The sequence below is a fragment of the Zootoca vivipara genome, chromosome 13 (genome assembly GCF_965207765.1).
Source record: "Zootoca vivipara chromosome 13, rZooViv2.hap1.1, whole genome shotgun sequence".
NCBI classification, from domain to species: domain Eukaryota; kingdom Metazoa; phylum Chordata; class Lepidosauria; order Squamata; family Lacertidae; genus Zootoca; species Zootoca vivipara.
Window position 1 is genome coordinate 16,102,807 of NC_142596.1, and position 17,441 is coordinate 16,120,247.

The following is a 17,441-nucleotide window of genomic DNA, read 5'->3' on the forward strand; positions in this document are numbered from 1 at the left end:
GATCATTGGCTCCCCCAAAGAAGCTGAACAACTGCAGCTCCCCTAAAAATAGCTCAACATTTTACCTTCCCCCTGAAAAAACTAAACAACTTTGACCTGAACCCCCCCCCCAAATGGGCCTTCCTCCTTCCTAAACAAAGCTCAACAAATTTGACCTGAACCCCAAAAAGGGGGTAGATCATTTTTAACTCTGTGAGTAGATCACAGTCTCTTGGGAGTTGGCCACGCCTGCCGTATGGCAATGCTATCCCACCCAACCCTCAAAAATACAGATGGGAGAGAACTTATGAAAACTGATAGATAAAACCTACAATTTCACAGCTATGCCATTAGTTCCACTGAGTTCAGTGTAATTACTCTGAGATAATTGAGAATACAATTCCAGTCCTACTGAACAATGTGTTGGCCATGCTGAATGGGGCTGATGGGAGTTTGAGACCGGTTAACTATGCCTTCCTATATCCCTCCTAAGTCTAAGCAGTATTGCTTAGCAGCCTCTTGGAAACCATTCCTGCCCAAGCAGGAATTAAAATTAACATCTCACCTTCCCTTGGCCTTTCATTAAAACAATATTGGAGATGACAGAGGCTTGAAGACCACACGTCGCGTGCATCAGCTGGGCTGTACTCAGCGACCGCGAAGACCTGGAAAGGGGCTGCATGTTCAACGAAAAGCAACAGGTCAATGCCACTTGAAAGGACAGGAGACCATGGATGTTATGACTAGGGGTAGGAGACAAATAGGGTTTAGAGAGAGCTAGTGTGGTGTAGTGGTTAAGAGCAGTGGACTCGTAATCTGGGGGACCGGGTTCGCATCTCCACATGCAGCTGCTGGGTGACCTTGGGCTAGTCACACTTCTCTGAAGTCTCTCAGCCCCACTCACCTCACAGAGTGTTTGTTGTGGGGGAGGAAGGGAAAGGAGACTGTTAGCCCCTTTGAGACTCCTTGGGGTAGTGATAAAGCTGGATATCAAATCCAAACTCCTCTTCTTCTTAGTTTGAATTTTAACGTGAACCTACTCAATTCAAAAAATAAAAAAATTCCTTCCAGTAGCACCTTAGAGACCAACTAAGTTTGTCATAGGTATGAGCTTATACCAATGACAAACCAATGACAAACTTAGTTGGTCTCTAAGGTGCTACTGGAAGGAATTTTTTTTATTTTTTGTTTCGACTACGTCAGACCAACACGGCTACCTACCTGTAACTACTACTCAATGCACACTTTCTGAAACAGTATGAACACTAAGGTCCAGCTCCGACGGCCTTCCAGCAGTTCCCTCCCTGTGAGAAGTGAGGTTACAGGGAACCAGGCAGAGGGCCTTCTCGGTAGTGGCTCTCACTCTGCACAATCAGAACAAATTTCAGGAGCCAAAAAGGCATATTGAAAAATGTGATTTTTGAGCCGTCTGGCCCCGAAATGGCAATTGGGCATTCCGTTTTGGCAACTGTAACCCTGGTTTAAGGGGTCATTTGGCGCCTAGCTTAGATATCTGAGTTTCTAGCACTGCTCCCATCATTACTGACAATTAGTCACTCAGGCTGGGGGTGACAGGAGTTATACTTAAGAACATCTGGAGGCCACCATATTAAATTCCTCTACTCCTACCAAGAGAGTCTTTCCTTGGGCTTCCTAGCATGGCTTGAACTGGAAACTTTATGCACCATGAAGCATATGTTCTACTACCTAGTTACAGCCAGACTGAGAAGATAATGCCTGGATGCTTAGAGATGCTGTGGGCAGCCTCCTCCATGCATGGATAGCTTTGGGTTCATTGGAGGCATTAATTAGTTAATAAGGTAAAGGACCCCTGGACTGTTAAGTCCAGTTAACTATGGGGTTGTGGCACTTATCTTCCTTTCAGGCCGAGGGAGCCGGCATTTGTCCACAGACAGCTTTCCGGGTCATGTGGCCAGCATGACGAAACCGCTTCTGATGCAACAGGACACCGTGACGGAAGCCAGAGTGCACGGAAACGCCGTTTACCTTCCTGCCACAGCAGTACCTATTTATCTACTTGCACTGGTGTGCTTTCGAACTGTTAGGTTGGCAGGAGCTGTGACAGAGCAATGGGAGCTCACTCTGTCACAGGGATTCGAGTCACCGACCTTCTGATCAGCAAGCCCAAGAGACTCAGTAGTTTAGGCCACAGCGCCACCCGCATCCCTTTTATTAGCTAATAAAATAATGCCCTGGCACACACAGTTTGGCAACAACAGCCCTAAGCTCTTGGAGCTGTGATGGAAAATAGGTGACTGTTCCCTTGACAGGAGGGAAATTGGTAGCCATAAAGCTGTACACCAGCTGTTCCCTGCTAAACATAGCTCTGCCTTGTTGCTGCGGCCATCTGATGGATTTCCTCTTACGTTTACAGAGGCTCTTCCTGCTGAGGTGTCCAGCTGCTGAGAGAGAGACTTCCTGTTGCTGTAAAGGGAATGGGACTGTCTGTATCGGGAGGCTGATTTCTTTGCCATGGGGCTGTCAATTTCCCCTATCCAGTATGGACTGACACCTGTTAACAATAACACACAAGAGAAGGGAGAAGGGTAGGAAACAATCAGGGGTGCATCACAAGGGCCAGAAGATAAGAGAGAAACTGCAGCAATGCAAGCATTTCCAAATCGACATTTTCAAGGCAGATATGGAGGATGGAGAGGTGTGCATCTCTAGGGGGCGGAGGTGTCGCAGCCCCCTCAATATTCCTTAGCGGGGGGCTCAGCCCCCCGAATATTGAGGGGGCTGGCCGAACCGCCAGGCTGAGCACGGCACAGCATCAATAGAAGGCCTGCACGGTGTTGGAAGATGCTGCGGGGACCAGCATGGCCTGCTGCAAAGTCACACTGGCCTGTGCACCAGCTACTCCCGACACCAAGCTGGCAGGTGCAGCCAGTGGTGGAGCTTCATGCTCCGGCTCCAGGGGGGGCGAAGAGCAGGTGGGGTGGGGCTAGTGTGCATCCTGGGAGTGTGGCACGCGTCTTGGGGGTGCGGCATGCTGCCTGTGGGGGCGTGCCGCCCAGCGCGGGTGGGGGGACAGCCGCGATGGCACCCCACCGGGATCGCGCTGCCAAGGGCAGTGCATTCCCCCAATGCTCCTCTTCCTCCACCAGTGGGTGCAGCCTTATGCTAGGCCTCGTTCCAGGCTGTGACGGCCTCCACAGCATCTCCTGGCACCGTGGGGACCAGTGCGGCCCAGCAGAGGCTGCCCCAGCCTACACGGCATTGGAATGGATGGAGGATGAATTTGTATATATAGGTTATCCTAGGTTATATATTAGCAGAAATATGGGGAAGCAGTATTGTAATATAGCACTTGACGAACCCGAGAGAGAGATAAGTGGAAGTCAAATAGGGGAGGAGGAGATAAAGAGATATAAGTAAAGGGGAGTATAGATGGAAAGTATGATTCTTTTTCTTTTTCTTTCTTTTTTTCTCTTTTATGTTTTGTTTTTACTCATAATTTATTTAGGGTTACGAGTATTATAATTTAAGTTGGATTTGAAGTGAATGTATGAATTTAATTTTTAAGATATATGGTTATTATTTCATTATTTTATCCTTTTTTCTACTATATATGATTTTGTATGTTATTATTATCATTTCAAATGTGTGTATGCATTTATGTGTGTGTTTATTTTACAGCCTGGCACCTGTAGAGGTTTGTGTGTAAAGCTAGCCTACTGTACAAAGTTAAAATTTCCCTTAATTGCTTCACCCACTATGGACTTTGGCCTTGCCCACCATGGGGCATCTTCAGCCTCCGTCCTTCCTCCTCACACACCCATTTGCAATATCACCATGGCAATGTCTATTATTATTAGTATTATTATTACTGTTATTATTTTTCAGGTTACTTGTTGCCTCATAAAATACATCTCCAGCCGATGTACATATGCAGTTTTAAAAACAACCACCCAGTTCAACAAGGCAACAATGATTCTGCCCTGCCTTACAGCGTTGTTTGCCAGGATTACCAAGATAACATACGGGGATTGCTTTCGATATCCTAAAGTGCTATATAGTTATTCAAATTCAGATAGATTTAAAAATGCTGATCTTCAGCTAAAGACTGCTCCCAGAGAGGTTTGCCAATCACTTTTAAAAAAAAGACCTTGTAATCTAAGAAGGCACGACACAAAAGGAAAATGGATGTGGGGAGGAGGAGGAAATAACAGCATTAAGTGTTAAAATATAAATCGCCGCTAGAACTTACTGGCTGAATTGCTGCGAGTCCTCTGACATTTTGCTTTTGTCTGTAGAATGGAGCCATTGTGTATGTCCTGTTTAACAGGCTGTTCTTTGCGAGAGCAAACTGAGGATTCCTGGAATGGGAAGATTTGTGGAGAAAAAGACTAGCTTAATCTTTTAAGGGGGCAATGTTTACTCTGAGCTTGCCTGAATACGCTGGAGCGCTCTCCTGTCTTGGCGTGGAACACCAATAATACCCCTCGCCAAAACGGGAGAGCCATTTGTCATACCCATGAAAGAGATTCTTGAAAACTTTAGCAGACTTGTATGATGAGTCCCCTGCATGTTAAATAATTTCTAATTAGGGTTAAAGAATCTTTGACTAACAGCTCAGAGAAAGCTTAGTTTTAATAGCTATGTGGCAGGCTGGAAATGGGAGAAGGTTGGCTCTTTTCAATATGAACATAGGAAGGTAGGAAGCTGCCTTATACCATTAAGTCTATATAGCCAAGCATTATGTACACTGACTGGCAGTGGGTCTCCGGGGATTCAGGCAGGGCACTTAACCATCCCTACCTGGAGATGCCAGCAACTCTACCGCTGAGCTACACAGCCCTTCTCATAGCACCTGGTTCTGCCCCTGTTGAATATCTGCCTGGATTCCACAAACCGCACATTGATAGACATTGCTGTTAGGGCAGCCATGTATCCCACCCCCCGCCAAGAATGCCCTTGGGAGGACTTGGGCCTGTTTTCAACATCTGGATTTTCAGAAAATCCCATCGCAACTTGCCATCAAGATTTCTTGTTGAGTGGCGACTTCCTTTTCTCCCACAGCAGATGGCGCTTTTGTTAAGTTACTCAAACGCCGTGGCTGGGTATCTTCCCCATACAACACTTTGGGGGAATGGCATTAACATAGAAAAGCATGGAATCGTAGAATTGTAGAGTCGGAAGGGACCCTGAGGATCATCTAGTCCAACCCTCAACAATGCAGGAATACAGAGCTGTCCCATGTGGGGATCGAACTTGCAACCTTGGCGTTATCAGCACCATGGTCTCACCAACTGAACTGATAATCACCTTTCCTTCCTGCAGTGTTCTCGATGGTTACTTTTTGTGTGTGTGGCAGCTGTGCCATTAAGAGCTCTGGGACAGGCAGCAATTCAAGAGGAGTCAATTTTTCCCAGTGTGGCCATGCCATGGAGAGGAAAAGTGCACCTCTTTAATTTCTGCCTGCCATGCAGGTATTAAAGGCATAGGTGCCTGCGGGGGGGTGGGGGTGGGGGGTTGAATGTGTGTGCAACTTCCCTAATACCAACCAACTTGGGTCCTGTCCATGGTGCTGCCCAGTAGTTCCCTGCTACGCATAGCTCTGCCTTGTGGCTGATGATGCCGTCTGATGAATTTCCTCTTACATTTACAGAAGCTCTTTCTGCTGAGGTGTCCGGCTTGCTGAGATAGTGACTTCCTGTTGCCCGAGCAGCGTACGGATAGTGGCGGAATCCTCTGCTTGTGGCGGCAGTGGCGGCAGAGGGATCCCACCGCCGTGTGTACGGCACTCGGGCGGTGCCGGCGGCAAACTGCTATGTACAGTGCATGTGCGGCGTCACTACGTACAGTGCATGCATGCGACACCGCACGTACGTTGTACGTAGCGGTTTGCTGCCGGCACCGCTCAAACGCCATACAGATGGTGGTGGAAACCTCTGCTCCACATGGATCCTCCACATGCGGCTGTGGCGGCGTGATGGCTGCTCATGTCGCCACGCACAAGGCAGCAGGGCGAGTACCCCGCAGGGTGCCTTCTTTTCACACACACCCCCAGACATCGCACCCGGGGCGCACTGCCCCCCCCCCCTGTGATGCCACTGCCAGTTGGAAGAGACTTGCAACAGGGCCTTGTAAGTGGTGGCTCCTATCTTCGGAGAATGGCCTAGCTGGTGAAGTGTGTCTGTCTCCCCCATAACTGACTTCCAGGAGGATTGTGGGTTTTTTTTTGTTTTTTTAAAGAAACCATTCTGGTTTACACCCAGACCTTTGAAGGCTGAAAGATACTGTTCCTGGCAACCTTGAAATTATTAGCTATGAGAATGTGTGGCTTTATGTTCATGCCATCAGAGTCCTTCCAGGAGGACGTATCAGGGTCTCTTCTTAGAAAATGGACCCACACCAGTAATCAATAGAGATTTCTTTCCCTGGTGCTCTGTGCTCCTACGGCTATTGCTAGGCACTGGCCTGCTCTTCCCCCTCTGGAAAAAAGAAGAAGGAACAAGTGCTATTTGCCTCCCCTTTGGCTGAAGGAGCAAGTGGGCACAGACAAAAAAAGAAAAGAGGAAGGAGGAGTCATGCAGGGCATCTTGCCAAAGTCTCCCCCCCACACACACACACACCTGCAGACCTACCAGGAGGTCTCTCCATACTCCCACTTACCTTGTTAGCAATGACTAAGTTTACCAGGCCTTTTGCCGACCGGATGAGCGATTCCGCTTCTTTGCTGGAGAGCTCCTTAAGAGATTGTCCGTTGACAGTGAGAAGTTCGTCGCCAGGGCTTAGACGGCCATCCCTTTAAAAACAGCATCAGATACACACTGTCATTGACGTTAGAAAATACAGTGGCACCTTGGTTCTTGAACTTAATCCGTTCCGGGAGTCCGCCCAACTCCTGAAACTGTTCAAAAAACAAGGCGCAGCTTCTGATTGGCTGCAGGAGCTTCCTGCACTCAAGCAGAAGTCGCGTCGGATGGTCGGCTTTCGAAAAAAAGTTCGCAAACTGAAACACTCTCTTCCAGGCTTGTGGCATTCGGGAGCCGATTTGTTCGAAAAGTAAGCCGTTCAAGAACCAAGGTACCACTGTATTTATTTGGAACTGGAATCACTTCCCTGGGGCTGCTTCTTTCCCTGAAGCTCAGGTAACTTAGAAATTTGGAGACTGCACAGAGGAGGTTCATTTGCCCCTTACCAAAAATTGCCCCTCACCCTCCACCCCAACCAGGTGATGCTGGAATGGGGCATAACAACACAACCTGTAAGGGAGAGCACATAATGTGTTGAGTTATTAAAATACTGCTCTGGGTGAGCTGCTGTGATGTCATGCAATGTTCACCAATGTTCTAATTGCTCAGTATCACTGTTTGCAAACCCACACAGCCTGTGCACTGTGATGAATCGTGCAAATAGATACATGCATGCATAATTAATTCCAATAATAGAATTTAGTTATTCAGTCCAGAATTGTGGGTTGTGTTATTATTATGCTAATGCCCATCGCCTGTTTTGAGCCTTTGTAGAAGAGGTAAATTAGAAATATGAGTAACCAAATACATTCATATTCATCATCTTTAAGTGAACATGTGAGGTACCTCTGGGCAGCTCCTCCGTCAATCACATGGCTGACTGTGAATTCTTTTCCAAAAGCAGAGCAGTTGGGAGTCCTGGAGACTTGAATTCCCAGCCCATCGGTCCCCGTGGCTATGCAGAGCTTCCAAATGCAGCTGTCCTGGTTTGGAAAAATTTGGAACTGTATTTAAGGTAAGAACTGATGCTTCTCATGAGCCCAGCTATAACATTTGGATAGCCTAAAAAATAGATGTGCTGATGTATTCATACAAATCAGAAGACATTCTCTATCCCATGCAGTCTTTATGTACTTTGAATCTGCATCTTAGCAGATAACATCCCATCCAACATTTCCCTGAAGAAAATGACCGCTCCATGCATCAAATGTGTCGTTATTCCACTCAGGGGTCGCCTGGGGTTTGGGGGACTCCGCCTGTCCATGCAATGTCCCATATGTCTGTTTAGGATGTTCCTATTGCGTGGACAGGCGGAGTTCCCCCAAACCCCCAGGTGACCCCCTGAGCGGAATAAAGACGCAAGACAATGTGCCAAGGGATTCAAATTGGCCACAACTTTATTAAGATTCAGATGTAGGGAGACCTTGGCTCAGGCATTGGCCGTTATCCTTCCCAGTCCCCAGCTCTGGGAGGCTTCAGGATTATCCACATGTATGGGGGTTGGGGCTGGCTCTGGAGAACATATGTTCAAGCAGAGAGAGCCCGCCCCCTGTTCGCCGCCGCTGGAAGGGGGAAGTGATGAGGCCTATTGGTATGGTGAAGGCTTCCCCCAATACCCCGATCTTGTTGCCGCAAGGGGGTGAAGTCTCCGCCTCACGCCCCTCCCTCTAGGAAAATCGCCAAAGCCTGACACCGCCAAAGTTGTGACGTATTGCTACGGGAAAGGCAAAACCTGCCAATGCAGGAAAATTCCTTTCCAGCCCTTCAACAGCGGCCTTGACGTAGCAGCGCCTGTGAACCTGTAGAGAAAAGGTTAACCTGCAAAAGAACATGAATGAGGGTGTGGAGGGTGGGAGAAGCTCTGGAACCAACTGGTGCTTGGAGGTAAGATTCAAATTCTCTTGTGTGAGCCGGACAGTCCCTCCCCTTACCTGGCCATCCCCTGGCAACACCTCCCCAGGCAGGATTGGACGCTAGACTTGGGTAGGCGGAGACCCCTGGCATCCTACCTGGGAAGGGGGTGCCAGCCCCGAACTACCAGGGAGTCGCCCTCTGGGATCAGGGGGCTGCGTGCGACCACGCAAAAGTCGCCCCCCCATTTGATGTGAGGAGTGGTCATTCTGGGATCAAGTCAATAACTTGGATGACTTCTGTAATTCTGAGGCTGTTCCGGGAAAACTGGGACACTTGGAAGGTATGCAGATAGTGTGGGGTGTTTTCGGCTGTGATCCTTGATAAAGTTGAGCTCTTTTATTAGTACTTTGTCACTCTAACGAGGTCTACTTGATTTGGAGAAAAAGCTAAGATGGCTTTTGCGGTATTGTGACATACATTCCTTGTGTGCCTTTAGGGATGTTACTTAACTGCACATTTCAGTATTTTTGACGTGCCCTTTGGCAGCAAAGCAGTTAGTTTAGTTTTAGTTCCTTTTCTGTTGGTAGTTAGGCCCAGGAAATTCCCTGAAGGAGCCCAGCCTTGTTCTAAAAACATTGTTGCTGACATGTAGAAGAATTTCAGCCTCCGATCTAATAAAGTTTTCACACATTACTGTTCCTTTTTTTAAAAAAACCTGCAGTTTCTTTCTTTCTGCCTATCTGCCCTGTTTTGTGGTGATGGCTTTACAGTATTGGTGTTTTTCTTTCAATAAAAATAAAAATCTGCAGTGTTAAATGGATCAGCTTAGTTGCTTACAGAGTGATGCTGATATTGCCAAGGTTGTAGGTTTGATCCCTGTATGAGACAGCTGCTTTGCAGGGGGTTGGACTAGATGATCCTCGGGGACCCTTCCAACTTGACAATTCTATTATTTCTTTTATGGACAAGTCATATTTCAAAGGTATGAATTCTCACAAGCTTCCCAGCATCAAACACTAAATAGCATTACACAACAACTGTTATTCCTCCATAGTCATTCCTATATCACCTCTTATCAAAACATTTTTACAGGGTGTTGTACTGCAAAGATGTGATGTTAGATGCCATTATCTCTGCCTGTCTATCATCTTGTTGAATGGTTCTGCTAACATGAATTGGACCTGAAGGGTATTGTTTTCTTTCACCCTTTTTGCAGACGGGTAGATATTTTTGGTCCCTGCTGCTTGCTTGAAAATGTAAAGCCCACAGTCTTTTATTTGTTACTTCTGCCTAAGGAGGGCAGAGAATTTTGAAATGGCTTGCATTTTAATGCAAACCTGCCTTATTTGCACTTGCCAAAACAATATGCAAACTGAAATGCAGTTATTCTTCAAGATTTGCATTGCTCCATATTTTGTGATGCACTTATAGTTATTTTTATATATTTAAAAAGTTTATATCCCACTTCTCAAAATATACCTCAAAGCGGTTTACAGGAAAAATACAGTTCTCCAACCAAAAAAAATGCGTATAAGATTACATATATTAAGGGAGAGCTTAAAGATGCATAAGTTTGTGAATATAACGAACAATATGCATGATCTTAGGCAATTTGGTTTTGCAGAGATGCATATAGAAGGAAAGATGCACACTAAAACGCTGTCTAATTTTAATGAAGACCTTACAAAAAATCGCCACCCACTAACTGATGTGGAATTGTGCCAATCTGTACTTCAGTGAAACTGTAATTGACAGAATCACCCATCCCGAGTTCTACAGCTCGCTTTTATGCTGTTGTATCTTGGTGTTGTATCTTGGTATCTTCGAATCCCCACAACGGGGTGAGCTCCCGTGCTCAGTCCCAGCTCCTGCCAACCTAGCATTTCGAAAGCATGTCAAAGTGCAAGTAGATAAATAGGGACCGCTACAGTGGGAAGGTAAACAGCATTTCCGTGTGCTGCTCTGGTTCGCCAGAAGCGGCTTTGTCATGCTGGCCACATGACCTGGAAGCTGTACGCCAGCTCCCTCGGCCAATAACGCGAGATGAGCACCGCAACCCCAGAGTCGGTCACGACTGGACCTAATGGTCAGGGGTCCCTTTACCTTTTTACCTATCTTGGTGGGGGTGGTGTGTACTGGTTTTGAAATCTAGGCGCTAGCTTATGGACATTTCTTTATGCAACATTAACATGACAATATTTAAAGTATGAAATCTCATACGTGTTTTAAATTCTAGGCAATATTGCATGTCAGCTGTTGTGTACTAGTATCATAGAATTTTGTAGTTGGAAAGGATCACAAGGATCATCTAGATTCTAGTCCGACCCCCTGCGATACAGGAATCTTTTTCCCGACGTGGGTCTCAAACCCACAACCCTGAGATTAAGAGTCTCATGTTCTACAGACTGAGCTATCCCTAACTATGCAGTTATTCCTGTATCCACTCTACTCCAAGCCGTGGAGGCTTTCGCACTGCTTCAAAATCCCGCAAAGCCCCTTTGCCAGTGGATGACAGTAGGCAAGAGAAACAGATATGAGCAATGATACTTTTCTCATATCATTGCCTGTCTCTCCAGCCTATGGCCTGGGGCACCAGCCCTAAGAGGCACCCGTAACATTTGCAACACAAGACCTGTCTCCTAGCATTTCCCTCCAACTAACAGCTTTTAAGCCACATTTTGCTGATGAGAGGTGCCTTTTAAGACCCCAGCTTACCCCTGCTGTGTGTGCTGTAATGACAGCTTTGTATCATAGCAATGCTCTCTCTGTATTCCTGGTAGGGTGAGCCTCCTGCGTTGCAGAGCACATTGGATGAGCAAGCCACACAGTAGGGGGGGGGGTAATACCCTTGGCACGGAAATTCATGCTGCCTTGGGAAAGGGACACGGTTCCGGGGTTTGTCTCCCGAACATCTGATCAGGAGAAAACCCATATTCAACCAGGGAAAGGCGCGGGGGGGGGACCTCTTACCCAGATCTTAGGGAACACCAAACATCCAGTGGTCAGGTGTGACCCTCCTCCTACCTTGATGAAGAACTTTCTCTTCATATTCTTGCAGCCATCGCTGGCCGCAGCCCTCAGCTGCATCATGCTGGTGATCATAAAAGGATCAGGAGGACTGTCCTCGCTTGACGATGCACATGTTAATTGAAGCCGAGGGCAGTAGTCGCTTTCCTCTTGACCCCAGTTGGCCTGCGTTTCGAAGGGATTGGGGTACTTCTCCTCTGGGCTCGATCCGTCGTCGCTGTTCTTGCCATTGCAGAGGATGAGGGAGCGTGAAATGGAGCGCAGGGTTTTCGACTTCCGACTCTTTGTGCTGTTCTGTCGCTCCATCTTCGCCCACCCAGTAATCCGCTGCTTCCCATCAATTTGCCATGGCTATTACAGGGGCTTGTCCCAATTATTGCAGCTGAATATCCTGCTGGAGGAGAGAGATACAGAGAGGAGAAAGCTGAGTTGAAGATATTGCTGTTTCATCTCTTCTTCTCCACCCCACCCCAAAATAACGCACCGTTTCAAATTTGTGATATTTTTATTTTTTTTAAGACACAGGCCTTCAGTTCAGGCACAGCAACGTGATGTGATGCCTCATGACTTGCTAATTCTGTATTTTTCAGAGAAGTGCTAGGCATGTCTCCCCTCACCCCCCCCCTTCACCGCCTTCATCTCTTGGCTTTATATTCTTTCTATTTCTGTCTCTAAACACCATGGAAGACTCAAAACAAATATTTTGCATCGGTCCTCTTCAGTTTTGGCAATCCTCCTGTGTCCCTTCCTCCTCAAAAATACACCTAAAAATGAAAGTGGGCATGTGGCAAGCACATGTTTCCAAACATCTGTCATACAGGTACGCCGGATAGGGGATCCCTGTATCTTTTTTACCTTTGGGGAAGGAAAGTAGCTTGATTTTCTGTCCAGCCTGAAGCCACCTGTAGCTGCTTAAGGAAAGGAAGCTCAGGGCTGGCAGCTGGCCAGATGGGGACAGAGGGAGTCAAGAAACCGTATCCAAATAAATGCATTGATGTGCAGAAGTCTAGGATTGGCTGTGATTGTAGCCCCGTTCTGATTTTCAGCTGCCTATGGAGAGGAATGGAACTGCACACAGAGTCTCTTTTCCCAACCACCCCAGTAATGCCGTCTTACTTGCCTTTTCTCCAAACTGCTCCCCACCCCCTGCCATGTTGTAGCCTTTCCTCATCAGGGAATTTGGGCATGCTTAGGAAATTGATTGATCCCTGCTCAGGCTGTTTTTGCCCATCTAGCCCATGGCTGTCCACTCTGGCTAGCAGTGCAATATTTAGAGGGTGCAATACTTGCCTTGCTGCCCCGGGCACTGGCAATCCATGCTATACCACTGCTGGTGGCTCCACAAAGACCAGGATGCTTGCTATAATCAGCTACCTGGTTTCACTTCCCCCCTTTTTAAGAGTGTTTTGAGAGTAGGAATTGCCTACCTTCAGAGAAGTCTGCCCCGTTGTGTTCTGTATGAGCCACTGTTTCAGGTGAAAAAGGGTAACTCGGGCAGAAAAGCAGGGGGTGAACTCTTCTTAAGTTAGGTCTGTGTGTCTCTATTAGGAATAATGGGGTAGGTCCATCGCATCAAACTCATATGAGGCAGAACTGGCCATCCCCAGTGGAGGCTGATTGAAAAGAAGCAAGAGGAGAGCATGGAGTTTCAAAAAGAGCTACTGGGCAGCTTCCACTTGTGTATAGTTTGTAATAGTTTGATTTAAATTTTATTTCTCATGGCACACTAGCTGTTATCTATCATACCTGCCAAGTCTCCCGCTGAAAAATGCAGGATCAGCAACGGCACGGCTCCGGAAGTTGCGTAGAAGCAACTTCCGGGGCCGCTCTTCCCATGTGTGGGCACCGGAAATCGGGCAGAGCAGCATGCGTAGAAGCGACTTCCAGTGCCGCTCTGCCCTATTTCTGGTGCCCACACATGGGAAGAGCAGCACCCAAAATGGAGGCTCCCTGGCAGGTAGGAAATCCGGGGGATTTCCAGGATTTTTCTCCATTTGGGAGAACAGCGGGAAACAGATTAAAATCCGGGGGTTTCCCATGAAAAACGGGATACTTGGCAGCTAAGTTATCTATATTGACACGTAGTTAACTATTGTAGTAACCTATCTCTACAAAGATGATTTCCTCTTCTAACATCTTAAGGGAAGTGCTTTTTTTAAAAAAGATCTCATTGAATAACGTATACATTTACGCCTTGTGGAATTAAATTATGCAAAGGAAACATGTTTAAACTAAAAGCCAAAAATATGCATCGTACAGATGCTTTTGAGGATTTTGTTAAGTCTGGGGTTTTGTAAGTAGACCAACCAAGAATTAGTTTCCCCAGAAGGCAGTTTCCTTTCACTTTTGTGTTGCTCCAAATTCTAGAATATAGTTTTTGGCTCAGCAAACTACATATTTCAGGATAAATATTTCAAATTAAAATGTGTACCAAAAATGCAGGCCCAAAATGATGTGAAAACGAAACCAAATTTATGAATGAATGCTCATGAAACTGACACTGACTATCCTTACCAGGAATGGATGAATCTTTCCATTTCTGTATCTCTGAGAATCTCATTTTCCCAATCTTAGAATTCTTTGTGAAAACTCATCAGCATTTTAGTGTGCATTTCTCATAATATACACATTTATGAATGTCATTTCCAGTAACACTGAAGACACTCAAAACCATTTAAAAGCACCCACACACTACAACACCCACCCTCGGAAGACCTGCCACAACAGCCAGTTAGTAGCCAAAGGACTGTTGGAACGAAATTATGGTGCCAATACCATCTTCTGAGGATTTTATGTGCTCTAAGAGAATTGAAGCATGCACCCACAGATTTGGCTATTGGGGGTTTTCCCTCCTGGGCTTTGCTTGTTTCTTTCTTTCTTTTTCTTGAGAAAGATAACAGAGGAGAACCAAATTTGTGGCGCAGTGTCTAGCCCCTCTTTGCCTCATCTGTGAACCCCAGGTAATCAAGGACCTGCTCATCCTTGGCTAAAAGGGTTCATGCTGTACATGGAAATGGACTAACCCTGTCATAAATCAGAGCCACAACAGCAACCACAACAGAAGCAATTACAGCAGAAACCAGCCCGGCGTTGAAACCAGCCCAGCTGCTTCCCTTAAGCATGATCTATCGCCTTGGAAGGAGAAAATCTCAATAAGAGAAGAAAGGAATTTGAGACCACCTTCTGATAAATGTTCACTTTCCTGGAAGGAATGCATTCGGGGAAAGGATTAATAAGGTGCAGGTCAAAGCGGCACAAGCAGGGATCAAAAGAGCGAAAGGGGGGATAGATAAGATGGATTTCCTAGGCCAAAGCTGAATAAGTGTTTTTATGGTAGACCGAAGTGCTTTAAATTTTGACCCATGAGCATTGTTTACCTTGACCCAGAGTTCAACATAATACACCTGCCTACATATCCACATGTGTGTGTGTGTGTGCTCAGTTTAAAACTAAGGTGGTCATGTGACCAAGTTACCATTTGAAGGGCTGTCTAACCCAGGCATGCCCAAACTTCGGCCCTCCAGATGTTCTGGACTACAATTCCCACCATCCCTGACCACTGGTCCTCTTAGCTAGGGATCATGGGAGTTGTAGGCCAAAACATCTGGAGGGCCGCAGTTTGGGGATGCCTGGTCTAACCCAAGTCTGGTTTAAAGATAAAGAAACGAGAGCAGTGGGAGCAATAGAATTGCGTATCCCCAGTTAGCCCCAGGATAGCAACCAGAGCAAATGCCCAGGACATAGTCTTTCTCACTGTGGTGACATGTACTATATTTGGGGATAGTGGGGAACTTCAATTCAGTTTGCATTTAAAGGCAAACTTACCCTCATTAGCCCTTTCCAGAATATTGCATGAACCAAATACAGCCATCTTTGAAAATCCACACTTTTCTGAATTTTGCAATTCAGGTCTCCAGCCAAGTCATGTGTACAAAAATGCACATATTTGGATACAGTGTGCATAGAAATGCATGCATTGGTGAAAATGACATACAAAAGTGCATTGCATAAATGAAATGCATTGCCAAACTGTATATATTTTGCCAAATTGCATACAAAACAAAGGTCTCTTGGGAGAAATTCACACTAGGATGCTGTTGCATTTTCATGAGAACTTGTTTAAAAAGCAATTTGCAAACTGATGTGGAAATGTGGAGAACTGAATTTAAGACTGGAAAAATTCCTAACTAACAGTATTTCTATCTAAATTACAGTATTTCTAAATGTGCCCCTATACATTTAAAGGTAACGCATGAAAAATTGTGTCCTCTTTCCCCCCTCTTTTTCTTCTTATTTATGATGCTTAAGTGGCTCTCCTACCTGAAAGAAGGTTTACCTGATCTGGCTGAGTGGATCTGAAACTTTTTTTCATCCTAATTTTTTAGCTGCTAGGTGAAGGAATAAGATTCACTGTCACGATCAACCATGCACAAAAGAATAATACAAATGCCCAAAAAGTTTTGTGAACTAACGTATGGATAATTATTTTGTAGACACTTGCCCACCTGCCAAGTCCAATGCAGTCATAAGTCGATGTAGCCAACATGCCCTGATGAAGCACGCCCTCCTCCTTAAGGATTTTCCTGTATGCGCTCCAGATACAAAGTTGCCTTGCGTTGTTTTTGTAATCCAAATCAAATGTTTAACAGCTTGGCTGGCTGGTCTCTCTTCTACACACACACACACACACACACACACACACACACACACACACACCGCTTTCAATCTCCCTCCCTCTGTTTTGTACTAAATGATCCTAACCTTTTTTTGTTTTTTGTTCTTTATATAAACAAATGTGCTTGCAAGGAACAGCGTCCATTCCGTTTACACTTCATTTGGGATGAGCAAACAGAGCATTTACGAATATAATAAAAAACTATTTGGCGCAATTGCAAAACCGAACTGGAGAGTATTGCTCTTAATGAAAAGGCAGGAAATGCCAAATTTCTTCCTTGCTGTAGAGATCACGAGGCTTTTTGTGTCGTTTGGCGCGAGCAACGTAGTTCAACTTCTTTCATCCAACTCTGATGAGAAGCCGAGAAGGTTCAGCACTCTCTTCTTCTTCTTCTTCCTCTTTGGAGCTTTCCCCATAAATAAAACGGGAAGGATCCGATGTGTCTTGGGCTATCCCATTGGTAGGTCTCCCCCTTCCTTATAACTTCATCTAGCAGAGCCCGGGGTTATTGCAGCGGGAGCAGGAGAGAAGCATATAGAACCATTCTAAGAAATGAAATGTTAAAAGGGACTTACAACAAAGCGGCAGCAGACTCCCTCAGAAGGCTGTTTGTCTTTGCGGCCCCGGCAGAAAGCTTCAAGTGCAATAATTGAAAACACACCCTCCGACTGTCACATGACTTTCTTTCAGTAATTCTGTACAGGGCTATGGGACACAGCTATTGTTTCCTAACCGCAAAAAAAAGGGGGCAGGGGAAAGAAAGACGATAAATGAACCCGGTGGTTTTTTTTGTGTGTCCAGGGCATCCCACCAGATGTCTTAGTGCACCCCACCCCCCACAAGAAGGGTCTTGCCATTTTGGTTTACCTTATAAAGGGTTAACTCTTCTAACAAAGGCCTGCAGTTTCATAGGATGGAGGCAGGGAATAGAGGAAGGGTTGTCGTTCATTGGCATGACTTCTGCCCTGTGTGCCCTGCTTCCATCCCCACCATCCCAGTACGTTTCCGAGCACAATTCAAAGTGTGGGTGCTGACCTTTAAAGCCCTAAATGGCCTCGGTCCAGTATACCTGAAGCAGCGTCTCCACCTCCATCGCTCTGCCCTGACACTGAGGTCCAGTGCTGAGGGCCTTCTGGCGGTTCCCTCGCCGTGAGAAGCCAAGTTGGGCAGGTTATAAATAACCT

At 46.2% G+C, this 17,441-nt stretch overlaps 1 protein-coding gene across 2 annotated transcripts in view; it reads right to left on the reverse strand.

Moving 5' to 3' along the window:
• IL16 (interleukin 16) overlaps positions 1-16,880 on the reverse strand; it is a 44,055-nt gene extending 27,175 nt beyond the window's left edge. Inside the window, exons 1-7 of one of the 2 annotated variants that reach the window (XM_035131848.3) lie at positions 16,833-16,880; positions 11,580-11,976; positions 7,548-7,684; positions 6,619-6,751; positions 4,211-4,319; positions 2,367-2,512; positions 545-655 (exon numbers count right to left, since the gene is read on the reverse strand). In XM_035131848.3, coding sequence (XP_034987739.3) covers positions 545-655; positions 2,367-2,512; positions 4,211-4,319; positions 6,619-6,751; positions 7,548-7,684; positions 11,580-11,888 — 945 coding nt within the window. In that variant the 5' untranslated portion in view covers positions 11,889-11,976; positions 16,833-16,880. Of the gene's footprint in view, positions 1-544; positions 656-2,366; positions 2,513-4,210; positions 4,320-6,618; positions 6,752-7,547; positions 7,685-11,579; positions 12,055-16,832 lie in introns of those variants that run through there. The other variant, XM_060282398.2, reaches the window with a different exon arrangement.
• Between the last annotated feature and the right edge of the window lie 561 nt (positions 16,881-17,441).